Source organism: Delphinus delphis, chromosome 11 (assembly GCF_949987515.2).
Source record: "Delphinus delphis chromosome 11, mDelDel1.2, whole genome shotgun sequence".
NCBI classification, from domain to species: domain Eukaryota; kingdom Metazoa; phylum Chordata; class Mammalia; order Artiodactyla; family Delphinidae; genus Delphinus; species Delphinus delphis.
Window position 1 is genome coordinate 30,357,839 of NC_082693.1, and position 27,770 is coordinate 30,385,608.

Sequence of the window (27,770 nt, forward strand, 5' to 3'; positions counted from 1 at the left end):
TGTGTCATTTAAGGCCTGTGTTTCCTTATTGATTTTCTGTCTGAATGATCTGTCCACTGATGAAATTGGGGTGTTAAAGTCCCCCACTAATATTGTGTTCCTGTCGATTTCTCCCTTTATGGCTGTTAATATTTGTCTTATATATTGAGGTGCTCTTATTTGGGTGCATATATATTTACGATTGTTATATCTTCTTCTTGGATTGTTCCCTTGATCATTATGTAATGTCTTTCTTTGTCTCTTGTAAAGTCTTTATTTTAAAGTGTATTTTGTCTGATATGAGTATTGTGACTCCAGCTTTCTTTCGATTTTCATTTGCATGGAACACTTTTTCCATCCCCTAATTTTCAGTCTGTATGTGTCCCTAGATCTGAATTGGGTCTCTTGTAGACAGAAGATATATGGGTCTTGTTTTCATATCTGTTCAGCCAGTCTCTGTCTTTTGGATGGAGCAATTAATCTGTTTACATTTAAAGTAATTATTGATATATATGTATTTATTGCCATTTTGTTAATTGTTTTGTGTTTGTTTTTATTGGTCTTTTTTCTTCCCTTCCTCTTTCATTCTCTTCTCTTGTGATTTGATGGCTAACTTTAGTGTTGTGTTTGCATTGCTTATTCTGCTTTATGTGTGTATCTATTGTAGATTTTCAGTTTGCAGTTACCATGGGGTTTTGATATATCAGTCTATATATAAGCAAGATTGTTTTAAGTTGCTTGTCTTTTCATTTCAAATGCCTTTCCAATATCCTGCATTTGTGCTCTCCTCTTCTCACAATTGCTGGTTTTGATACCATATTTTGTACGGATGATTTCCTACATTTACTGTTTGTTTGCCTTTACCAGTGAGCTTTTCCATTAGTAATTTTCCCATTTTTAGTTGTGGCTTTTTCTTTTCTGCTTAGAGAAGTTCCTTTAGCATTTGTTGCAAAGCTCGTCTGGTGGTGCTGAATTCTCTTAGCTTTTGCTTCTCCGTAAAGCTTTTGATTTCTCCATTGAATCTGAATTAAAGCCTTGCTCAGTAGAGTATTCTTGGTTGTAGGTTTTTCCCTTTCATCACTTTAATATATTGTGCCACTCCCTTCTCGCCTGCAGAATTTCTGCTGAGAAATCAGCTGTTAACCTTATGGGAGTTCCCTTCTATGTGTTGCTTTTCCCTTGTTGCTTTTAGTATTTTTTCTTTATCTTTAATTTTTGTCAATTTGATTACTGCGTGTCTCGGCATGTTTCTCCTTGGGTTTATCCTGCCCAGGACTCTCTGTGCTTCCTGGACTTGGGTGGCTATTTCCTTTCCCACGTTAATGAACTTTTCGACTATAATCTCTTCAAATATTTTCTCGGGTCCTTTCTCTCTCTCTTCTCCTTCTGGGACCCCTGTAATGCAAATGTTGGTGCATTTAATGTTGTCCCAGAGATCTCTTTGGCAGTCTTCATTTCTTCTCATTCTTTTTTCTTTATTCTGTTCTGCAGCAGTGATTTCCACCATTCTGTCTTCCAAGTCACTTATTCATTCTTCTGCCTCAGTTATTCTGCTATTGATTCCTTCTAGTCTATTTTTCACTTCAGTTATTGTTCATCTCTGTTTGTTTGTTTTTAATTCTTCCAAGTCTTTGTTAAACATTTCTTGAACCTTCTCAATCCTTGCCTCCATTCTTTTTCCAGCATCTTGGATCATCTTCACTATCAGTATTCTGAATTCTTTTTCCAGCAGATTGCCTATCTCCACTTCTCTTAGTTGTTCTTCTGGGGTTTTATCTTGTTCCTTCATCGGGGAGGTATTCCTCTGCCTTCTCATTTTGTCTAACTTTCTGTGATCGTGATTTCTGTTCCACAGGCTGCAGGATTGTAGTTCTTGCTTCTGTCTGTCCTCTGGTGGTTAAGGGTGTGTAAGAGGTTGTGCAGGTTTCCTGATAAAGGGACTCCACTGGTGAGTGGAGCTTGGTATTGCCCCTCTGGTGGGCAGGGCCATGCTCAAGAAAACTTTAAGCAGCCTGTCTGCTGATGGGTGGGGCTGTGTTCCTGCCCTGTTTGTTGTTTGGCCTGGGGCACCCAAAACTTTTGGGTGGGGCTAATGGCAGCCTCTGGGAGGGCTTACACTAAATGATTACTCCCCAGAACTGCCACTGCCAGTGTCTTTGTCCCCACAGTGAGCCACAGCCACTCCCCACCTCTGCAGGATACCCTCCAATATTAGCAGGTAGGTCTGGCCCTGTCTTTTATGAGGTCACTGCTTTTTTTCCCCTGGGTTCTGTTCCACACAGAACCTTCTGTTCCCCCTTCAAGAGTGGAGTCTCTGTTTCCTCCAGTCCCATGGATTTTCTGTGATCAAACCCCACAGGCTTTCAAAGCCAGATTCCCTGGGGGCTCCTCCTCCCATTGCTGGACCCCCAGGCTGGGAAGATGGACATGGAGCTCAGGACTTTCACTCCTGCAAGAGGGCCTCTGTGGCACAATTGCTTTACAGTCCATGGGTCACCCACCTGGCTGGCATGGTGTTTGATCTTATCGTGATTGTGCCCCTCCTAACATCTCATTGTGGCTTCTTCTTTGTCTTAGGCTGTAGGGTATCTTTTTTGGTAGGTTCTAGCATTTTTCTGTCCATGGTTGTTCAGCAATTAGTTGTGATTTTGGTGTTTCCATAAGAAAGGATGAGTCCACATTCTTCTACTTCACCATCTTGAGCCCAAGATAAAAGCTCTACATTTTTATTTCTCTCCCCCATTTTGTTTTTGATGTCACATCTTACTTCTTCTTACCTTGTGTATCTATTAACAAGTTACTGTAGTTGTTATTTTTACTACTTTTGTCCTTTAACTTTCACACTAGTTTTATAAGTGATTAACCACCCTTACAACATTAGATTATTCTAAATTTTACATATTTACCTTTACCAGTGAGATTTATACCTTCACATATTTTCCTGTTGCTAATTACTGTTATTTTGTTTTGTCTTAAAGAAGTTCTTCTAACATTTCTTTTAAGGCCAGTCTAGTGGTGAAAAACTCCTTTAGTTTTTGCCTTTCTGGAAAACTCTTTATCTCTTCTTCTAATCTGAAGAACAAATTTGCCAGGTAGAGTATTGTTGGTTGGTAGTTTTTTTTTCTTCCTGCAATTTGAATATATTGTGCCACTCCTTTCTGGACTGCAAAGTTTATGCTGAAAAACCTGCTGATAGTCTTATGAGGGTTCCCTTATACTTAACAAGTTGTTTTTCTCTTGTTGCTTTTAAGACTGTCTCCTTGTTTTTAACTTTTGATAAGTTAATTATAATGTGTCCTGGTGAGAGTCTATTTGGATTCATCTTATTTGGAACTTTATTGTCTTCTTGGATCTGGAGGTATGTTTCCTTCCCCAAGTTAGGGGATTTATTGGCCATAATTTTTTCTAACCAGTTTTCTGCCCTTTTTTCTTCTTCTTTTCATTTTTGGACCCCTATAATGTGAATATTGGTCCACGTGATATTGTCCCATAAGTCCCTTACACTATTTTCACTCTTTTTCTTTGCTTTATCTTTTTTGTTACTCTGATTTGATGAATTCCTTTGCCTTATTTTGAAACTTCTGATCACTTCTTCAGCTTAATCTGGTCTTCTGTTGAACCGTTCTATTGTATTTTTTGGTTCAGTTATTGTATTCTTCAGCTCTGATTTCTGTTAGGTATTTTCTTATATTTTCTGTTTCTTTGTTGAAATTCTCACTTAGCTCATGTGCTGATCTCCTGACCTCAGCGAGCAGTTTTATGACTGTTATTTTGTAAGGTATAAGCTAAATTGCTTATCTCCATTTCATTAAGGTCTTTTTCTGAGGCTTTACCTTTTTCTTTCATCTGGAAAATATTCTTCTGTTTCTTCATTTTCCTTGACACTCTTTGTCGGTTTTTATGCATTAGAGAAAACAGCTACCTCTCCTAGTCTTGAAGGAGTGGCCACATGCAGGGGATGATCACTGTGTTTCAACCTCACCCTAGGTCTTTGTTGTCTCTCAAACCTTTGTGATTGTCCAAGCAACTTAGTTCATTTTTAGTGGCTCCCAGTTGAGGGTGTGCCAAAACCACCAGGTTCCTAAATGGGAATATCTCAGTCAAAACATAGATTTAGTCTGATTGGAAGCTGGACCCTCTGCCAACAGTACACAAGTACACAAATATGCCTCTTCCATGAGAAAACTTTAAGATGGGAATTTCTTTCTGTTCCCTCTGCTCTGAGACGTGGTGTGATAGCCAGTTGAGAACTGTTTCTTTGTTTGCTACCATCCCATTGAACCTGTGAAAACAAGGGCTGCTGACCACCAGAGCCAGGCTATCAAGGGATGTGTCCTTTGGGCAGCAGCCTCAAAAGTCAGGGCCTCAGACGTGTGCACAAACTCTTTTCTGGGAGATACCAATGTCAACTGAAAAAAATGCATAACCTAAAAATTGAGAATTATGTTTTATTTAGCAGGCATACTAAGGACTTAAGCCCAGGGGACAGCCTCTCAGCTAGCTCTGAGGAACTGTCCCTTAGAGGTAAGGTAAGAGCCAGGTTATATAGGAGTTTTTGCAAAAACAAACAACAAACAAACAGATAGTCAGAACATCAAAGGATTACTGTTAATTAAAGAAAAACCAGACACCTCAAGTTAATAATATAGCATTTTTCTATGTGCGGGAAGCTGCAAGTGTCTGGGCTCATTGAAATCATTCCTTTGATATGCACCTTTACTGTCTAGGTCAGTATCCTGTCTTCTCCATCCTGAATCCCTCAGGGTGCACCTGTGGATGCTGGGGGTTGGGGAGGCTGCAGTAGCTGACGGCTGCAACATCCTTTGTTTACTGATTTAACAAGTGACATTCTTTGTGACAACCTAGAATAAGGCAGAGGGAAAGCACAAAGATGGCACCTGCTGGTCTCTGTGGTCTTTAAAAAGTATTTCAGTCTGTCTCTAAATGTGTGTCAAATAAGAAGCCTGTTCCTGAAGATTTAAGATAAGCAAATAAGCCTCTCTCAGGGAAACATTCAGGGTATGTTTCAGTCTGCTACCTCTGTGCTGTGCCCTGGGGGACTAACTGGTTAAGAATTCTTTCTCCATTTGCTATAGTGCTATAGGACCTACAAATGTAAGACCCATTGGTGGCCAGAGCAAGGCAGACAAGTGGTGGAAACCGCAAAAACTGGGGCACAGATGTGTGTACAGGCTCATCTCTGGGAGCAAGGCAGAGGGAGCGCATGAAGATAGTGCCTAGACTCTGAGGTCTCTGGATAGGATTACAGTCTGCTCTTAGATATGAGTTTAATTAGAAGCCTTCTGTTCAGGTCACATCTATGAAGATAAACTAATAGGCTTCTTTCACAGAAAGATTGGGTATGTCAGTGGGCTACCTCTGCTCTAGGCCCTGGGTAGTAGTCTTGTGGAGCTTGTGCAAACACTTTGAGAACTGTTTCTCAGTTTGCTATAGTCTTGCAGATCTCATAGACAAAGGCTTCACTGGCTTTCAAGTCTTGATGTTTGGGAGGCTCATCTCTCAGTTGCAGGTCTTAGAAGTTCAGGAACCAAATATAAGGTTCCAACCATTAGTTCTTCATGGAGAAACTTGTAGTAAGTTCCTTCCTGATTGTGGGTTGCTGCACCTGGAGTGGGGTTTATGGTGTCTCAGCATAATCTGAGATTGAGTCTCAGCCTGTCCTACCTGCTTCAATGTAGGTTTTTTCTTATTTGGCCAATGTGTGGGAGGCTCTTGGCTAGTTGGGGTTTTTTGGCGGGAGGGGAGGTTCTTTTAGAAGAAATTGTTCTGTGTGTAGCTGTAGATTCAGTGTGTCCATGGGAGAAGGTGAGTTTAGGATCCCTCTACATTGCCATTTTTAACTGCAACTTATTTAATTTTAAAATAGTAGAGGAATACAGTTTAAATATGATTGTTTAAAATGGGAGGAAAATCACTAGAGAAATGGAGGCACATGGAAGAACTTCAGAATGCAAAACGGTGGGGATGTCACACTAGGAAACCTGATCAAGGTGGGAAAAAATGAGAACACTTCTACATAAACAATAAATGTAAAATGTAAGGAATGAATCCTGCTTAGCAATATATTAAATTTTATTAGAGGGCTGGTGTTTCTTATGAAGATTAGAGGAATATCAAATTGAGGAGACTAATATCTCTACATATTTTTCAAGAAACATGTAGAACATAATAATAAAGGTTGAAAATAAAAAGATAGCAAAAGATATGTATATAAAGAAAATATATAGTATTAGGGACAGTATAAATGCAATAAATGCCCATTAGAGAAGAGAAGAAGAGGATATAAAAGTTATTGATCCATACCAATTATGAAATCCTGCTGAGCAGGCATTGTGAAGGCTTGCTGAACCTAGAGAATGGGGGAAATTCCTTGAATAATTCAGTTTTATTTTTTTCTATTTGGGCTTCTGTTTTTCTCTATCAAAAGATATGAAGTTGGCATTGCAGTATATGTCTACCTTGGGGTCTATGTAGCTTTCTCAGTTTGTGGGTTCCTGGTACAAGTTTGAGACTTGAATGTTTTAAGGATTGAGCCTACAATACTTTTTTTTTTTGTACAGCAGGTTCTTATTAGTCATCTATTTTATACACATCAGTGTATACATGTCAATTCCAATCTCCCAATTCATCACACCACCACCCCCACCCCCCGCCACTTTCCCTTCTTGGTGTCCATACGTTTGTTCTCTACGTCTGTGTCTAAATTTCTGTCCTGCAAACCGGTTCATCTGTACCATTTTTCTAGGTTCCACATATATGCGTTAATATACAATATTTGTTTTTCTCTTTCTGACTTACTTCACTCTGTATGACAGTCTCTAGATTCATCCACATCTCTACAAATGACCCAATTTCGTTACTTTTTATGGCTGAGTAATATTCCATTGTATATATGTACCACTACTTCTTTATCCATTCGTCTGTTGATGGGCATTTAGGTTGCTTCCATGACCTGGCTATTGTAAATAGTGCTGCAGTGAACACTGGGGTGCATGTGTCTTTTTGAGTGATGGTTTTCTCAGGGTATATGCCCAGTAGTAAGATTGCTGGGTCATATGGTAGTTCTCTTTTTAGTTTCATAAGGAAACTCCATACTGTTCTCCATAGTGGCTATATCAATTTACATTCCCAACAACAGTGCAAGATGGTTCCCTTTTCTCCACACCCTCTCCAGAATTTGTTGTTCGTAGATTTTCTGATGATGCCCATTCTAACTGATGTGAGGTGATACCTCACTGTAGCTTTGATTTGCATTTCTCTAATAATTAGTGATGTTGAGCAGCTTTTCATGTGCTTCTTGGCCATCTGTATGTCATCTTTGGAGAAATGTCTATTTATGTCTTCTGCCCATTTTTGGATTGGGTTGTGTGTTTTTTTAATATTGAGCTGCATGAGCTGTTTGTATATTTTGGAGATTAATCCTTTGTCTGTTGATTCATTTGCAAATATTTTCTCCCATTCTGATGGTTGTCTTTTCATCTTGTTTTTAGTTTCCTTTGCATTGCAAAAGCTTTGAAGTTTCATTAGGTCCCATTTGTTTATTTTTGTTTTTATTTCCATTACTCTAGGAGGTGGATCAAGATCTTGCTGTGATTTATGTCAAAGAATGTTCTTCCTATGTTTTCCTCTAAGAGTTTTATACTGGCGGGTCTTACATTTAGGTCTCATCCATTTTGAGTTTATTTTTGTGTATGGTGTTAGGGAGTGTTCTAATTTCATTCTTTTACATGTAGCTGTCCAGTTTCCCAGCACCAGTTATTGAAGAGACTGTCTTTTCTTCATTATATATCCTTGCCTCCTTTGTCATAGATTAATTGACCATAGGTGGGTGGGTTTATCTCTGGGCTTTCTATCCTGTTCCATTGATCTGTATTTCTATTTTTGTGTCAGTACCATGTTGTCTTGATTACTGTAGCTTTGTAGTATAGTCTGAAGTCAGGGAGTCTGATTCTTCCAGCTCCTTTTTTTTCCCTCAAGACCTCTTTGGCTATTCGGGGTCTTTTATGTCTCCATACAAATTTTAAGATTTTTTGTTCTAGTTCTGTAAAAAATGCCATTGGTAATTTGCTAAGGATTGCATTGAATCTGTAGATTGCTTTGGGTAGTATAGTCATTTTCACAATATTGATTCTTCCAATCCAAGAACATGGTATATCTCTCCATCTATTGGTATTATCTTTAATTTCTTTCAACAGTGTCTTATAGTATTCTGCATACAGGTCTTTTGTCTCCCTAAGTAGGTTTATTCCTAGGTATTTTATTCTTTTTGTTGCAATGGTAAATGGGAGTGCTTCCTTAATTTCTCTTTCAGATTTTTCATCATTAGTGTATAGGAATGCAAGAGATTTCTATGCATTAATTTTGTATCCTGCAACTTTACCAAATTCATTGATTAGCTCTAGTAGTTTTCTGGTGGCATCTTTTGGAGTCTCTATGTATAGTATCATGTCATCTGCAAACAGTGGCAGCTTTACTTCTTCTTTTCCAATTAGTATTCCTTTTAATTTCTTTTTTTCTTCTCTGATTGCTGTGGCTAGGACTTCCAAAACTATATTGAATAGTGGTGAGAGTGGACATCCTTGTCTTGTTCCTGATCTTAGAGGAAATGCTTTCAGTTTTTCACAGTTGAGAATGATGTTTGCTGTGGGTTTGTTTTCTGATTTGGATTCCTTTTCTTCTCTGATTGCTGTGGCTAAAACTTCCAAAACTATGTTGAATAATAGTGGTGAGACTGGGCAACCTTGTCTTTTTCCTGGTCTTAGAAGAAATGGTTTCAGTTTTTCACCATTGAGAACAATGTTGGCTGTGAGTTTGTCATATATGGCCTTTATTATGTTGAGGTAGGTTCCCTCTAGGCCCACTTTCTGGAGAGTTTTTTATCATAAATGGGTATTGAATTTTGTCAAAAGCTTTTTCTGCATCTACTGAGATGATCATATGGTTTTTATTCTTCAATTTGTTAATATGGTATATCACATTGGTTGATTTGCATATATTGAAGAATTCTTGCAGCCCTGGGATAAATTCCACTTGATCATGGTGCATGATCCTTTTAATGTGTTGTTGGATTTTGTTTGCTAGTATTTTTTGAAGATTTTTGAGTCTATATTCACCAATGATATTGGTCTGTAATTTTCTTTTTTTTGTAGTATCTTTGTCTGGTTTTGGTATCAGGGTGATGGTGGCCTCATAGAATGAGTTCGGGACTGTTCCTTCCTCTGCAATTTTTTGGAAGAGTTTGAGATGGATATGTCTTAGCTCTTCTCTAAATGTTTGATAGAATTCACCTGTGAAGCCGTCTACTCCTGGGCTTTTGTTTATTGGAAGATTTTTAATCACCATTTCAATTTCATTACTTGTGATTGGTCTGTTCATATTTTCTATTTCTTGGTTCAGTCTTGGAAGGTTATACCTTTCTAAGAATTTGTCCATTTCTTCCAGGTTGTCCATTTTATTGGCATAGGGTTGCTTGTAGTAGTCTCTTAGGATGTTTTGTATTTCTGCAGTGTCTGTTCTAACTTCTCCTTTTTCATTTCTAATTTTATTGATTTGAGTCCTCTCCCCCTTTTTCTTGATGAGTCTGGCTAATGGTTTATCAAATTTATCTTCCCAAAGAACCACATTTTAGTTTTATTGATCTTTGCTATTGTTTTCTTTGTTTCTATTTTATTTATTTCTGCTCTGATCTTTATGATTTCTTTCCTTCTGCTAACTTTGGGTTTTGATTGTTCTTCTTTCTCTAGTTCCTTTAGGTGTAAGGTTAGATTGTTTGAGTTGTTCATTGAGGTAGGATTGTATTGCTATAAACTTCCCTGTTAGAACTCCATTTGCTGCATCCCATAGGTTTTGTGTTGTCATGTTTTCATTGTCATTTGTCTCTGGGTATTTTTTGATTTCCTCTTTGACTTCTTCAGTGATCTCTTGGTTATTTAGTAATGTGTTGTTTAGCCTCCATGTGTTTGTGTTTTTCATGGTTTTTTCCCTGTAATTGATTTCTAATCTCATAGCAAAAGATACTTGATATGCTTTCAATTTTCTTAAATTACTGAGCCTTGATTTGTGACCCAAGATGTGATCTATCCTGTAGAATGTTCTGTGCACACTTGAGAAGAAAGTGTAATCTGCTGTTTGGGGGTGGAATGTCCTAGAAATATCAATTAACTCCATCTGGTCTATTGTGTCATGTAAAGCTTGTGTTTCCTTTTTAATTTTCTCTTTGGATGATCTGTCCATTGGTGTAAGTGTGGTGTTAAAGTCCCCCACTATTATTGTGTTACTGTCAATTTCATCTTTCATAGCTGTTAACAGTTGCCTTATGTATTGAGGTGGTCCCATGATGGGTGCCTATATATTTATAATTGTTATATCTTCTTCTTGGATGGATCCCTTGATCTTTATGTAGTGACTTCCTTGTCTCTTGTAACATTCTTTAAAGTCTATTTTGTCTCATATGAGTATTGCTACTCCCGCTTTCTTTTGATTTCCATTTGCAGGGAATATCTTTTTCCATCCTCTCAGTTTCAGTCTGAATGTGTCCCTACGTCTGAAGTGGGTCTCTTTTGGACAGCGTATCTAAACCTCAAAACCTGTTTTGAGGTTCTTGTATTTGTATCCATTCAGTGAGCCTGTGTTTTTTGGTTGGAGCATTTAATCCATTCACGTTTAAGGTAATTATCAATATGTATGTTCCTATGACCATTTTCTTAATTGTTTTGGGTTTCTTTTTGTAGGTCCTTTTCTTCTCTTGTGTTTTCCACTTAGAGAAGTTCCTTTAGCATTTGTTGTAGAGCTGGTTTGGTGTTGCTGAATTCTCTTAGCTTTTGCTTGTCTGTAAAGCTTTTGATTTCTCCATCGAATCTGAATGAGGTCCTTGCCGGTTAGAGTAATCTTGGTTGTAGGTTCTTTCCTTTCATCACTTTAAGTATATGATGCCACTCCCTTCTGGCTTGTAGAGTTTCTGCTGAGAAATCAGCTGTTAACCTTATGGGAGCTCCCTTGTATATTATTTGTCCTTTTTCCTTTGCTGCTTTCAGTACTTTTTCATTGTCTTTAATTTTTGCCAATTTGATTACTATGTGTCTTGGTGTGTTTCTCCTTGGGTTTTTCCTGTATGGGACTCTCTGCACTTCCTGGACTTGGGTGGCTATTTCCTTTCCCATGTTAGGGAAGTTTTTGACTATAATCTCTTCAAATATTTTCTCGGGTCCTTTCTCTCTCTCTTCTCCTTCTAGGACCCCTATAATATGAATGTTGTTGAGTTTAATGTTGTCCCAGAGTTCTCTTAGGCTGTCTTCATTTCTTTTCATTCTTTTTTCTTTATTCTGTTCCTCAGCAGTGAATTCCACCATTCTATCTTCCAGGTCACTTATCCCTTCTTCCGCCTCAGTTATTCTGCTATTGATTCCTTCTAGTGTATTTTTCATTTCAGTTATTGTATTGTTCATCTCTGTTTGTTCTTTAATTCTTCTAGATCTTTGTTAAACATTTCTTGCATCTTCTCGATCTTTGCCTTCATTCTTTTTCCAAGCTCGTGGGTCATCTTCACTATCATTATTCTGAATTCTTTTTCTGTAAGGTTGCCTATCTCCACTTCATTTAGTTGTTTTTCTGGGGGTTTATCTTGTTCCTTCATCTGGTACATAGCCCTCTGCCTTTTAATCTTGTCTATCTTTCTGTGAATGTGGTTTTTGTTCCACAGGCTGCAGGATTGTAGTTCTTGCTTCTGCTGTCTGCCCTCTGAACATACAATACTTTTTAAATGGTTGAATAATGGGGTTAGAGAAGAGGTTCTGTTCTATAAAGTTATTCAGGACCCCTGGCTGCTAGGGACTCTGCTGTCTTTTAACTGGTAGCTTTCCATGTTTGCACTGTATGTTGATATCAGAGGGAAAAGGAAGTGGAGGATTATGGAGAAAATTTTTATAGACCAAGACTGGTAGTGTTCTGCACCATATTTGCCAATGAGCAGAACTTAAATCACTTGTTCAAACCAGCTGCAAGTGAGGCTAGGAAATATAGTTTAGCTGTATGCCTAAGAGGAAGGGGAAACAGGTTTGATTGAGCAGCCAGACAGTTTCTCTTTTATACTACCTATCTATCTAAAAAACTGTATCCCACCAACAGAGAATATTTAGTTTCTATGAATCCATGGTACGTTTATAAACATAATTCATATATAATAATAAGCCATAAAGAAACTCTAAGATATTTATCTATGGAGAGATTCATAGTCACATTCCCTAGTAAAAAATCATTAAAGTAGTAATCAACAGCAACAACAAAAGGTGTTTAACCTCCCTTACCTTCTTGGAAATTAAGAAACACTGTGGGTTTAACAATGAAAAAGAAAAAAAAGAAAAAAATCAAAAGAAAATGCAAATTACATAGAGATTGATGAAAATCAAAGCCAGTGGTGTGTTATACAGAAAATTTTTACCTCTAAGAGCTTTTATTATTTAGAAAAACTGAAAGTAAATGAACTGATATCCAACTTAAGAAATTAGAAAGAGAATAACAGAATAGATCTTCAAATTGCTTTAATATCTTTGTCTTTTTTCAACTACATTTGCTAAGGTTACCTGAAGCCTTTCCTTTTTGTCAATAAGTTATTTCTTGGTAAATGTCTATTCTGTTGCTTGCTGTTTCTAAACCAATTTATATTTTATTTCATTTTATTGTTCATCACAGGCAAATTTTTCTTTGTGATTTTAAAATCATCTGAGTTGAATTAAAGTAATATGAAAGAAGAATGCTATAAGATGAATTGGTGTGGTTAAAAGGAACTATAAGTAGGTATTATTTTATATTCTTTGGAGTTGTTAAAATTTTGTTTTTCTTCTAGATTCTGATGGAAGAAGGAGGAATGTGTTCTTTAAAAGGTGGGATAACATCTACTAAGAAAACCTGTCAGTATAACTATAAGTGAATTTTATTCTTTAAAAAAACAACATTTTAACAGAAATTAGTTAAATTTTAAGGTTTTTTTAGAGTTTTGCCAGCAAATATATTTTATAAGTATCTTAGAATATATTAATAATGCAATTGGCTCTTTAAAATTAATTTTGTCTTCTATAAAATGTTATACATGATGAGGATATATAATATATATGTACAACTTACTGAATAATAAACAGATACCTTTGTACTTAGTTTGTATAGTAGTTTAAGAAATAATACATAATCAGTACTTTTGAATATCTTCTCAATTGCATTTCCTATCCTGCCCCCTAGTGGTAACTCTTTTCCTGAATTTGTTTTTTGTGATAGCACATATAGACTTTTCCAATTGCTTGCTTTTGAGCTTTCTGCAGCAAATTGAGGCAAACTCTATACATTTTTCTGAAACTTACTTTTTGTTCACCCAGCAATATGTTTTGAGGTTCAATCACCCTGACACTTGTGACTCTAATACAGTTCATCATTTGTTTTCTCCTATTTAGCCTTCTATTGTGTGAATGTAGCACAATCTATGTATGCATCTTCTGACAAAGATTATTTGAGTTGTTTTTAATATTTTGCTATGATAAACAATGCTACTTTGACAAATTTTGATATTTCTCCTGGCACACATGTATAAATGTTTCTTCTAGGATATAATTCTAGAAGTTGAATTGGCTAGTTCATATGATATGCACTCTTCTAGGTAATGCAAAATTGTTTTCCAAAGTAGATGTGCCTGTTTAAACTCCTGGTTTAAACTCCTGGTTTAAACACTAGCAATAGGTAAAGAATCTTAGCTGTTACATATTCTCACTAACACTGGATCAGCTTTTTATCATTGTTGGCAATGTGATATCTTATTGCAATTTCAATTTATATTTTCCATTGTTGATTAGGCTCATTGGCCACCCATATTTCATCTGTGAAATGTCTTTCATGTCTATTGTCCATGTTTCTTTTAGGAAGTTTGGCTTTCTTTATTGGATGTGTCTTTTGTATATCTATGTCCTTTATACCTTTTATATATCCTAGATTCAGATTGCTTGTAGACTCCTGTGTAGCAGATATTTCATATTTGAGTAGCAAATATTTCATATTTGAGTAGCAGATATTTCATATTTGAGTGGTCTTTTTATTCTATATTGTCTTTTTGTTGACAACACTTTCTGGCACTTTTTAGATATTTTGCGGTTGAATGATTCTTCAGCATATCTAGTCTGTTGGGATACCTAGAAATCTTTATGGACTTTTTCCTTTTTTACTTAATTTAATTTTTTTAATATGTAAAGCATTAATTTGGTTTCTATCCCTCTCCTGTCTGCCCTATTTCCTTCTGCCTCATATGAGTAGCTATTTTTTGTTGGTTTACTGTTTATCATTCCAGTGGACTTTTTTTCTAAATAAAGCCTGATGTGTATAAATGCACATATATGTGTGTCTTAGTTCCCTGTTCTTTGCACTCTAAATAGGATATTTTATTTAATACAGTATATTTTATAGATGAATTAAATGGATTTATTTAATAAATTTTCTGTAGATTTCCTCATATTAGTACTGGACATTTATTCATCCTTTATTTATGCCCATTTAGTAATCCATTATGTGGATGATCTATAGTTTACTCAGTCAGTGCCCTGTTGGTGGATATTTAGGTTGTTTCAAATATCTTTCTTACAAACAATGTGCAGTGAACAATTTTGAACACATATTTCTTAATTGTGGAGGTACATTTTCAGGGTAATTTCTAGAAGTGGGATTGCTGAATCAAAGAGGAGATACACTGTGGGTTTTTTTTTTTGATAGTTATTGCCAAAATTTGATTTTGATAGAAATTTCCAAATTCCCCATTGCATCATTTTGTAATCCTACCAGAAATGTGCTTTTGATTCCACAGCCTCACCAACAGGGATTGTGGTCAAACTTAGGAATTTTTGTGAATCTTATAAAGATATATAGATAGAAGTTTCAGTTTGCACTTCTTTTTATATGAGTGCAGTCGAGCATCGTTTAAAAATGTGTAATGGCTATTTGTGATTTTTTTTCTGTGAACTCTCCATTCATGTCGTTAGGCCCGTTGAGGTTTTACATCTTTTTCTTGATATTTAAGAGCTCTTTATATATTAATATTAAAGAGGTTTAGGTCTTTGTAATGTGTCACAAATATTTTCTGCTAGTTTATTAATTTTTGATTTGTTTTATCTGTTTTTACTTTGTTTATGGTGTCTCCTGCTTTGCAAAAGGCTTAACATTTTTTATGTAGCTAATATTATCAATCTTTTCTTTTATACCTTTGGATTTAATTAGGAAGACTGTTTACACTCCCTGGTTGCAAATGAATTCACTTATGTTTTCTTCTAGTATTAGTATGATTTTATATTTTTGCACTTAGAGTTTATCCTGTTTTAGGAGTTTATCCTGATTCAAGTTTTTAAAAATGCATCTTTTCCCTAGGTATTTGTAATACTACCTTTTTATGTATCAACTTTCCATATATACTTCAATCTGTTCTGGGGCTTTCTTTACCATTCCATTGATCTTTCCTAATCTTCATGTGCTAATATCACATTATTTTTATTATGATTACTTTATACTATGTTTCATTTCTAAGAGTTACACCTCCCTTTGCACTTTTTAAAGAATTTTTCTGGCTATTTTTGATTAATTTTACATGTAAACTTTAAAATCAACTTGTGTAACTTCAAGGAAATGTTTCCTTTGGTGGGGGGGGCACACTGCTTGGCGTGTGGGATCTTAGTTCCCCGACCAGGGATCAAACCTGTGCCCCCTACAGTGGAAGCACAGAGTCTTAACCACTGGACCACTGGGGAAGTCCCGCCAAGGAAATATTTCAATTTTTATTGGGAAAGTACTAAATGTATACATTAATTAAGTGTGAATTGTCATCCTAATGATGTTGAGTAGCCCTATATAAGAATAAGGATGGCTTTTTATTAATTCAGTCTAATTTTATATCTTTAATAGTTGTTTAAAACGCCTTTATGCACTTTAACGTTTTCCTCAAGCAGATTCTGCATGTCCTTTATTAGATTTAGCTGTAGGTACTTTTCATTGTTTTTGTTGCTACTTTAGTGTGAATGTACACTCCATGTTTCTACATTAAGTAAGAGTCTGGATTTTGGACTTAGGCATGTGTATGTTGACTGTTTTATTGAGAGTTTTTTTAGAGGTGATTTTGAGGCTATTAGTAGTTTGGGGAAGAGTGATTATTGGCATCTATAGAAATGATTATTATCTTTCCCTCATATATCTTTTTTTGTACCCCAAAACACATAAAATTCACCCTTCCAACAATTTCAAAGGGTACAGTATACCTCTCCTTCCCCCCAGCCTCTGACAACCACTATTCCATTTCTATGAGTTTGAATATAAGTGTAATCATACAATATACAAATATTGTATGTAATCATACAATATTTATCTTTTTGTGACATTTCACTTAGCATAATGTCTTCAAGGTTCATCCATGTTGTAGCATACAACAGGATTTCCTTCTTTTATAATGCTGAATAATATTCCATAGTATGTGTAAACCACATTTTCTGTATCCATTCTTTTGTCAATAGACATTTAGGTTGCTTCCACCTCTTGGCTATTATAATCCTGCAATGAACATGGGTGTGCAAATATCTCTTCAAGATTCTGTTTTCAATTCTTTTGGCTATATCCCTAGAAATGGGATTACTGGATCATATGGAAGTTCTGTTTTTAAATTTTTGAAGAACAATTCATACTGTTTTCCATATCAGCTACACCATTCTACATTCCCACGAAGAGTGCACCAGGGTTCCAACTCTTCCAAATCAGTGCCAACACATTATTTTCTGTTTTTTTTTCCTTAATAAGTAACCATCTTAATGGGTGTGAGGTGATATCTCACTGTGGTGTAGATCTTTTAAAGTGCTGAATTTTGCTAATGGATTTTGTGATATGGACCATTCTAGCATTCCTAAAACAAATCCCACCAAGTCATGATGAATTATGATTAAGTTTGCTATTCTATTTAATTTTTAAATTTTTTTGTTCTTTAATTTTAAATTTAAAAGTTTTAATATTTATATACAATTTTTGCATTGATCCTATAAGTGAGATTGGCCTATGTATAATATGTATGTGTGTGTGTATGTGCATGTGTAATCTTTCTCAGATTTTGGAATTAGTGTTATGTCAGATTGACAAAAATTTTTTTAAACTGAGGCTATTTGAAAGCTTTCTTGAAATTTGAATCACTTGCCTCTTCAATGCACTCCCACTGTTTTATTGCAGATCCTCATCACTTCATAACTTGATTATTGAGTTAATCTCCTAACAATCTGCTTTCATGTAGTTTAACCCTTCTTTAATTAATCCCCAATTAGATGCCTTGGTAGACAGTCTAAAATTAATTTTGTATTAAAGTGCACCTCTACACTTTCTTTTTCCCCATCCCATATGCTATTTTTCATCTTGTCTTTTGGGAAATTGTTTATTCATCTTCCAAAACCCATTCTTTATCTTGTGCTTTCTCTATTACTCTTCACTAAACCTTTTTTCCCTAGAGCTCATCACACTTAGGTCTCTACCACTTTTGTACCTTCTATGACTTCTATTGTTGGGTCTAATTTTGTGACTGTTTAAAAAAAATAAATGTATGTCTTTTTCTCCATCTCAAGAGTCTGAATACTTTGAGCATTATGGCCACATATTCCTAAAAACTACTAAGTGACTTACTTAAGGTAATTACTCAATAAGTGTATAATTTACATTTTAATCTACATATCCTTTCTTACACTGTTAGAGGTAAGACATTCATTTAACGGACATTTGTCTTCTCTACTAATAACTATGGGTTTACTATACTTATGAACTGAATGAACCTTGTTGTGGGGGAATGCCCTTAGATCATGTTGTTAGTAAAATCCTACTTTTCTTTTCTCTGCTTTCCACTGTTGAGGAGAACCTGCTTTGGGAGGGTATAAATTCCTTCTAGTATGATGAACTAAGGGTAACTGAATTTACCTAAGTTCTCTCTACCTCTCAGCTGACTGACGGCTAGATTCTGTTACAGAAGGTATCAGATCTGATCTGAGGTATGAATAGTAGTCATGGTCTGTTGTGTATGGGAGGACATGTGATTTAACATGTGTTGTTGCACCACATTCCATTACCTTTTTCTTTTTCTTTTTGGATAGCAAATTCATTTTCACAAACAAGAAGAGGAATGGTTGAAGCTACTGTTGATCTATAGTATTTATGCATGCTAGGGAGTCATGACCTACTTTTCAAGCTCATTTTTAAACTTTACTTGTAATCATAAGAGAACACATTAGGCAGATAATGAAAGAATAACATACTGGATGCTTTGAGTTGTTTTACATACAGCTTTTTAAAAAATAAATTTAACAGTGTCACAGTCACCATCAAATTTCAATAGATTATATATCTTTTTATATTATTTTGAATTCATAAATGGCTTTAAAATTCTATAGTTTTGAAATCATATTAAAGGTTAAATACAGTTTTGATTGTGTGATAAAACTTCATTTACTCAATTAGCAAATATCTGGTACCTTAACTTGGCTTATTTCTCCTTCGTACAGATTGACACTTTAAATTATTTGCTCATAAAAAATGGTTCATTGTATTGGAAAAAATCAATTCAACTTCCTCTGTTCTCCTTTCTTCCCTTACGTTAGGTACCCTCATTTTACTTGTAGATGCACATCTTTTACATGTAGAATAAATCCATAATACCCTGTCAAAAATGCAACCTGCCACATATCCAAAATTTTAACTTTTAAAATGCTCTATAGTATGTTAGCTAAACTTATTTACCAGCAGCTATCTTCTGCCTATGTACATATTAATAGGTACCATTCTTCACAAATTAAATTTTTATTTTCAGATCTTGATTCTTCACGGAGTAGTCAGTCTACCAGTTGCTCCCCAAGGCCAGCAGATAGTTGTTTCAGTTCTAGTTCAGAGATGGTAAGTTATGCTCTTTTTTTTTTTGCTTGTTAATATATGCTATACTAATTTAGAGTGATTTGTATTTCTCATCGTTTACTTTTTCATTCTGAAAAAAATAGTTGAGATAATAGTGAAAATAAATGTAAACAAAAATGTGAAAATATTAAAAATGTAAGAAGAATGTAAATTAAAATGTAATTGAGCATCATTCATTCATGCTTATGAGATGATGAATGTGTTCATTGTTATTTACAAAACCCACTCTTACTGAGATGTATGTGTGTGTATATGATAAATGCATTCTTCCTTTAAAAGCGTTTTTAAAAGAACCTATTCACAATAATTGAAAACCTAAAACAACCAATAATACACACAAAAAGAAAGTCTCCAGACTTATGTGAAGAAAACTATAAAATACTATAATCTGAATAATTGGAGTGACATGTTTAATGCTGAGTGGGAACTGTAATCTGAATAATTGGAATGGCATTATATTCTGAGTGAGTTTCTCGCAAATCACATGTTTAAATGGAATTCTCCATTAATTCTTCCATCTTCGTTTCACCTGCCTTTTGTCTCTAGCTTGCTGTCCAAACTGCCTTGCTGAGGAAGGACATCAATGACCTCTAACGATGCCAAATTCATTGGACAATTTTCAGTTTTTATTTTATAAGAATTTCTAACAATATTAATAGAAATTATTATTTTCTTTTCTTGAAACATTTTTTTCTCTTTGCTTTTGTGATACACACTATCTTAGTTCCCTGCATACCTCTCTGAATGCTACTTTATGCCTTTGCCCACTTCTCTTCCACCTTTCCCTGTATATAAATGTTGTAATGTTTAGGGTTTGCTTCAGGAGCCTATTCTTCTCTTAACCTACACTCCAAACTCTAGATGATGTTACATACTCCATTGATTTTTTATACTATTACCTGGTTGATGACAATTCTCAACTTTATGACTTTAGCTTAGATCCTTAATTAGGTGTCCAATTTCTTATTGGATATCTTCTTGGATATTTCACAAAAAACTGAACACTTCTGATCTCCCCATATCAGTTTTTCTGATAGTTCCCATATTAGTGGATCCCTTTTCTATCCACTCAGTTGTTCATGCCAGAAACTTTAGTTTGGCATTTCTTTCTGTCTCATCTGCCTTCCTTAACCATATTCATTTCATCACTTGATCCAATCAATTCTACCTCCAAAATAAATTGCATATTTATCTACTTCTCACCTAGGGTACTAGGTGTCAGTACCCTAATCTAAGGTACCGTCATCTTGTTCTTGAACTGTTAATGGTTGTTGCCCAAGAGATCTCTCTACTTCCACTGTTGCCCCACTTTTTCTCTAGTTAACAGTCATCATGGTCTTTTGAAAACTTAAACTGAATGATGTTACTTCTATGTTTATTCAATGGATTCCTGTTTTACTTTAGAATCTAAACTGCTTTCATTAGTGACAGGCCATGTGTGGTCTAGCCCCTGGCTACATCTCCAACTGCTAGTATTCCTCTCTCACCACACTTTACGCATACTGACATTCCACTTCCTTAGCTTCTTAAGTCACTTTTCTGCTTCAGCACATTTATATATTCTGTTTCTTACATTACTGTTATTCATCCTTTAGGTCGCAGCTTAAATATGTCACTTCTTTTGAAAGCCCCTCCTTGGCTTTTCAATCTAAATTAGACTCCTTAGTTATGCTCTTGAAGTGCTTCATGCTTGCTCTTCATAATGCTTTGTTCAACTTGTAATTACATATGCTTGTGTGTAATTATTTGATTAACGTCATTTCCACACATAAGAGTGTGTGCTGTAGAGAGCAGCAAATATGTCTGCTTCACTCACATTGCAGGTGCTGAGTATTTATTTCTTGAATAAATAAATGTACTGATCCTATTTTCTCTAATTTATGCCCAGCCAGTTTAATGCTGTTTCTTGGGCTTACTTTTCCTATTTTAGTGCCAATCAGCTTAGGTCTATACCTCATTTTAGGTTTTTTTATGTTAACTTTGCTTTTTATTTTTAGCTAGAATAATCAATACTTTTATATAAGATTTTTATTAAAACAGTATTTTGGTTAGTTCAGTAATTAAAAGATAAATTTTTCTTGAAGTTGAAAAATTCAAGCTACTAAATTGAAATCTAGACCTATTAAAAGTTCTTAAAATTTGATTTTTTATATAACAGTTTTGATATTTATTGCTGTTTAACCTTTCTTTTGTCTATTTGATTTCCTGTTAGCTGATACCATTCTTAATGAGTCTTTCTTGAGACTGAGCTCGTGAAAGATACAATATAGATATTTTTTGACTTAATGACTCAATGAGTGAATATTAAAACAAATTGTATGTGTTAGCTTTTTCTTTCAAAGTTATACTTCTACTTCACTCTTCTTAAGTAGTTGAAGAGTATATGTTGTATTTCATTTCCTCTCTGTGAAAAGGTAGTAGGGTGATGTCACCTATGAGTATGAAGACTAATAATGGACAAAAATCTTCTCTTTTTTGTGCTTTTGCATCTTTAATATAAGGATTATTATTGTTTCATGCTATTTTAAAATCCATAACCTTGATTAAAAAAAAATTCTAAATCTAGGTTGATTTGCCACCTGCCAAAGTCTCTTTTTTGTTTTGAAATTTTCTATAATGTGAATTTTAAGAATGTCTACTTTCGGGCTTCCCTGGTGACGCAGTGGCCGATGCAGGGGACACGGGTTTGTGCCCCGGTCCGGGAAGATCCCACATGCCACCGAGCGGCTGGGCCCGTGAGCCATGGCCGCTGAGCCTGCGCATCCGGAGCCTGTGCTCCGCAATGGGAGAGGCCACAACAGTGAGAGGCCCGCGTACCGAAAAAAAAAAAAAAAAAAAAGAATGTCTACTTTGAAGTGATTGTTTTTTTAATTTAAGCATCATTAAGAGCAAAATTACTAAATTTCTTTTAGCCATCTGAAGATGAAGATCAAATTGAAGGTTCAAATAGGAGATCCATCAAACCAAAGAAACAACTAATAATTTTTATTTAGAAAGCATGGAGAAACTTCCATGTGATAGGATTATTAAAAACAATGCCAAATTTCATAAACAAAATGAGGATTTTAACCAGTTCTCAATGAATAGTAATATAGATCAGTTTCCACAGTCTCAGTGTAATTCAGCACATATATTTCAAAACGTAACCAATAATAACTGCATTCTACAGGTTGCAAGGTGTGATGCATGGATACAGACGGAGAGTGAACCTGTAATTGAAGAAAAATTAGATGCTGCCATACAATGTGATATAATTTCAAAATGTAAATGTAGAAAAGATGTGTCTTCCTTTTGTAACGTTGAAAGGTGCAATGAAAATATTAAGGCAGATACCACTGGAGGGCAGGAAATCCTTAAAAACAACTAATATTCTAAAACCTCAGCCTGAGATTTTGCATTTGGTTTAACGTTTAGAGTTTTATTAACATAATAAAGAATGAGAATATTTTTGTAGCTAAGCAACTAGGTGGAAGTATTCCCATAGGTATTTTTAATAGCTTTAGTATGTCAAAGTTTTTTAGAAAATAAGATATATGTAAATTTACTATCTTTCTTATGGTAATTATTAATTACATTATGATATGCTGTTGTTTATGGATTAAAAATATGTTTAATTACTTCTTTGTTGCATTTATGTTAAAATTTAGTGCTGTTGCATCTTTTGGCAAAAATGTTCTCTCCCAAGAGCTTAAGACAGAAAATAATACTAAATAATACTAAATATGTTTTATAACTTAATTATAAGAATTTTCTTAGCTACTTCTCTTAACTACTATACCATCATTAAAAATTCTGGCCTTAATTTTTAGATAAAGTATTTTTTTCTAATTTGGAGAACATTTTTTGGTTTTGCTTGTATTAATTCAGAGGAATGGTTTTTCTCTTCAAGATTAAAAAAATGTTTTAATGCTTTTGTAAAAGAATTGATCAACATTGGAAAATAATTTATGTTTACTAATTTTAATATTACATAAGATTTTCATAAATAATGCATCAGAATTTCTCATTTGTAAAATATGGGCTTTGTTTCCAACATAACAATTACTGTTTTTGGTCAAGATTTTAAATGTTCACACTAGTCATTTTAGAAAATGGACATTTGTATGGGTATATTACAAAGTGGCCAGCAGGGGGCATTCTGATATCTAACTGTAACAAAAATAAAATTGTTAGGACTTTCTGTTAAAGGATGATTAGATGCTGCATTTTTACATGTACACATATCACTCAATAGTTTGTTTTACAGAGGTGATCTGAAACATAACAATTTAGAAACACTAATAGCTAATATTTAAACAGTAGCAATCTTTAGGTTTTTAGCTAGTTTTAGGAAGCTCTCTTTGCTGCCTCAGAGAGAGCACAATGAACTCTAAAATAATTTTCTTAAAGTAGGGTAATCTCATGAAAGGGTAATATAATTATCTGATGTACACTGGTTTTTTTTCAAAAGGCCAGATTTTCATCCTGGTATTCAATAAAAAGTATTCCATAGTGGATTGATTATCCTGAGCAATTGTTTTGTAAAATATGACATATTGTAGTAATGAAGACCTATATATGGAGAAGACGACAATACTGGTGATACTAGAATAAGATTGAGCTTTGAATCTTGGGTTGTTTCAAGTATCATGTAAACTGATTTTTTCCCCAAATACAAATCAAAGTCTAGCAGCTATTAAAAGCACATTCATTACAAAAGTTCACACCTAGTTACATTTTTATCAATATCATAATGTGGCAGTTAAGATAAGTAAGGTAAAGAAAAATATAGGGGCTATTTAGTGTAATGACTGCACACAATGATAGCAGGGTAAGGTTCAGTGTAGTAAAGAATCTAAGTTTGCCTCAAAAGAGATCTGGTTTTTTACCCTTGGCTTTTGTGAGGTAATCTCTAAGCTCTTGGAGTGTCATGGCTGATAGATGCCTTGGGACCTTGGGCCAAGCCAGATAGTTAACAGTGTGATTTAGGATGGGACTCTGAGTCAAGCAATATCAGCTCAACTTCCTAAGGGGCTAGAAACTGAAATCAGCCATATGGGCTGTCAGTCATGCCACTGTGATAGAGCCAGAGTAAAGGCTCTGGACACCAAGGCTCAGGTGGGCTTCCCTGGGTAGCAGTACTGTGTGTTGTCACACATTGATACCAGGAAAATAACACTGTCCATTACTTGTAGAAGACTGGAAGCTCTGTATTACTTTCTTAGACTCTGTACTAAGTGCCTCTTACCTGGGCTGATTTTAATGTCTCCTTTCCTTGTAGTAAACTGTAACTGTGAATATAACAGCTTTCAGTGAGTTCTGAGTCCTTCCAACAAATTATCAAATCTGAAGGTGCTCTTGGAACCCCTGAATTTTTATGGACTGTTCCCTAACATTGTAGTTGCTAACTCTTTAGGGAAATAAATATATTTGGATAGGAAAGTGAGTACAGATTTACAAAATAAAGAGGACATATATAACAGAATAGATTATAACATACTTTTCAAAATACTAGTTTAGAGTTTCTCTTGGTGAAACAATTTAATGAAAAAAATTAACTGAGGTAAACATAGCCTTCTTCCATATTTGCAATTTAAGGTTTATAGAACAAAGTAATCCTAGCTAAGTTTTATCCAAATGAAACAAAATGGAAAACTTAATGATTCTGCACACATTTGTAATATAAACTGTCAATCACAGTGACTTCAAATAAAATACTGTACATCCAATAATGGCTATTGTATATAATATCGATCTGGAGTTTGTGTTTAACAGTTTGTGAAAAGTTGCCACCTGAAATAATATGAAGCTATATTTAGGGGTAGTCTCATGTAATTTACTTTTACAGCACATCGTAATTGTAAGTTATTTGTGTAATTTCTTCTTTCATGTTTATTTTCCCCATGACACCATATATGGCAGTATGACAAATGTCAGTACTCTGTTCACATTATCTTGGCACTTTCCATTTCAATACATGCCAACCTGATTTCCAACTGCCAGCACATTTGACTCATTCCCTGAGGGGTTTCTCCTTGCTGCAGATACCTGTTTGGCCTATGTGCAGGCAGGCAGGTAGTACCAGGGTATTAATACTGTCTGAAAGCGGTCTTTTTAGAGCAATGACTGATGGTAGATGGTGAATAAACACCCCAGTTCCCTTGCCTCTTGAGCAGGATAACGTCCTCAGAAGTGTGTTCTACACCACTGCTTAAAGTGTGATCCACTGACTTGTAACATGAACATCACCATTGCTTGAGAGTTGGTTAGAAATGCAAATTCTTAGAATCCACTCCAAAATTACTGTATCAAAATCTCTTGGAGTGGGGTCAAAGAATCTGTGCTTAAATAGGTGATGTTTATACATTCTAAAGTTGGAGAAACACTATTCTTCCAGAGTTCCTCAGAAGTATTATGCTTCAGTTGCTTTCAATGGTAACTTGCTTGATAGTAAGCCCTTTGTTAGCTTCCTTCTTTTCCTATCTCACTTCTTCAATTCCATACCAGTGTTTCTTGAGATCACCCCCCAAACATACTCCATGCACTTAAATTCTTGGCTTATGATTTGCTTCTGAGGTAATCCATACTGACAAGTTAGGGACCATGACAAATAGCTGAATGAATTGTCTTTATTGGTGTCACTCAAATGTTAACATAAATAATTTTCTGGTTTTACAATTCTCTTGTACCAGTTTTCTATTTCTGCCACCTGCTGAAAACTCAGTAAATGGGACTAGAAGCATATAGACACAAGTGAAGAGAGAATTAGTGAAATGAAATATTCATCATAATAAATTATCCAGATGCAAGAGAGAAAAAGAAATAGAAAATATGAAAGAGAGTGAATTAAACAGTAACAAGGATATAATGAGAAACTCCAACATATGTTTAATTGAAGTATCAATAGCAGAGGAGAGAAATAGGATTTTGAAGAGATAATGGCTGAGAATTTTTCAGAATTCATCAGTCACATTAATCCACAATTCAAGGAGGCCAACAGATTCCAAGTAGTATAATGTGACATCCATGTCTAGACCCAGCATAGTGAAATGGCAAACCTCAAAGACAAGATGTTGAAAGGAACTGGAGAGAAAATGACCTTCCTAGAAGGACAACAACACTGTTAGGTTATTTTTAAAAGCAATAATGAATGCCGAAAGACTGTAAAAATACCATTCAAATCCTGATAGAAAAATAACAAGTCACTCTAGAATTGTGTTTCCAGCCCTACACATCTAGCACTATTTGACACCACCATACTAGCCAATACTAGCATGAAGGACCGAATTTTGTAGGCTACAGCAATTTATATTTAAGCTTTTTGAATACAGGTACTGATTTCTCTTTGTGGAAAAAGTTTCTAATTTTTTTACTGTTTGGTTTTTAACCCATATGCACAATTTTTCCACTGCTTCTATTTTTTTAGGCCCTCTTCTTATTGACTTTGCAACACTTGAAGTTGTTCCAGCGATGGACTTTATTTATCTTCTCAGTGTTTTCTCTGATGGTCCACAATATATATTCCTTTATGCCTGTTGCTGAGGAGCTACCACATGTTCTCTCATTCCTTTAAAATTACTTTATTATTTCAAACTTCTCTTTAATACTTAAAGCTTTACTTTTACATGCACTGCTTGGCCTTTTTGAATCAAGATATTTAGATCTGTTTTGAATGTTGATATCTATATCTATCTGTTTATATAGATATCCACAAATATGAAAACTTAAAAGATAACAGTGAATTAAGGTAACTGCTAAGTTTTTAATGGATGTGTGTTCATTTTGTATATACCTATATGGTTCAGTTCAAATGGGTGCAGTTTTGTGCATTCACCTAGTGTCTTGGGTCCACCCACCCATGGGCCAGCACTACTCCCAGGACATCCTGGGCCCTGGCCTGCCTACCAGCAGGTTGACACCAGCTCCAAGACACCTTGGAACCCTCAGCATTGCACACCAGGATCCAGCCCCAGTCACAAGTAAGCCGACACCAGCTTTAGGATACCCTGGACTGTGAAGCCAGCCATGTCAGGAACCAGTCCCCCCTATCAGCAGTTTGATACTAAATCCAGGAACCCCAGCTTCACAACCACCCACCCCATAACTTGACTCCACCTACCAATAGGTCAACACTAGCCCTGGAACCCCCTGAGGCTCCACAGCCAGCCATCTCATGACCTGGCCCCACTCACCAGTGGCCAGAAGCCTCTTCACAAGACAGGTTCTGGCCACCAAATGGACCAGGAGCCAACCACAACTGCTAGATAGTCCATAGTAGTCAGTCCACCACCACAGAAGGACACATGCAGCCTACATAGGGGGCGCCCCAGAGCATATAGCTCTGATAACCAGATGGGAGTGCACTGCTGGGAAGCATAGAACATCTCCTACAAAAGGTCCCTTCTCCAAGGTTGGAAAGTGTAACCAACCTACCAAATACATTGATATAAAAACAGCAAATTAGGCAAAATGAGGTGACAGGAATAAGTTCCAAGAAAAAAAAGGAACAAGGTAAAACCCAGAAGAGAAACTAAGTGAAGTGGAGATAAGCAATCTACCCAATAAAGTGTTCAAGGGAATGACTCTAAAGATGTGCAAAAACTCAGGAGAACATTGGATGAACAGAATAAGAAGTTAGAAATCTTCAACAAAGAGAAAATACAAAGAAGAACCAAATAGACGTGAAGAAAATAATAACTGAAATTTCAAAATACACTGGAAGGAATAGTAGATTAGATGATACAGAGGAACAGATCAGTGAGCTGGAAGACAGAATAGTGGAAATGACTGAAGTTGAACTGAAAAGAGAATAAAAAGAAATGAGGACAGTTTACTACCATTCACATTAT

At 35.4% G+C, this 27,770-nt stretch overlaps 1 protein-coding gene across 1 annotated transcript in view; it reads left to right on the forward strand.

Moving 5' to 3' along the window:
- REDIC1 (regulator of DNA class I crossover intermediates 1) overlaps window positions 1-22,309 on the forward strand; it is a 72,852-nt gene extending 50,543 nt beyond the window's left edge. Inside the window, 4 exon segments of the mRNA XM_060026165.1 lie at window positions 12,842-12,905; window positions 18,842-18,924; window positions 21,855-21,900; window positions 21,903-22,309. Coding sequence (XP_059882148.1) covers window positions 12,842-12,905; window positions 18,842-18,924; window positions 21,855-21,900; window positions 21,903-22,309 — 600 coding nt within the window.
- The last annotated feature ends 5,461 nt before the right edge of the window (window positions 22,310-27,770 follow it).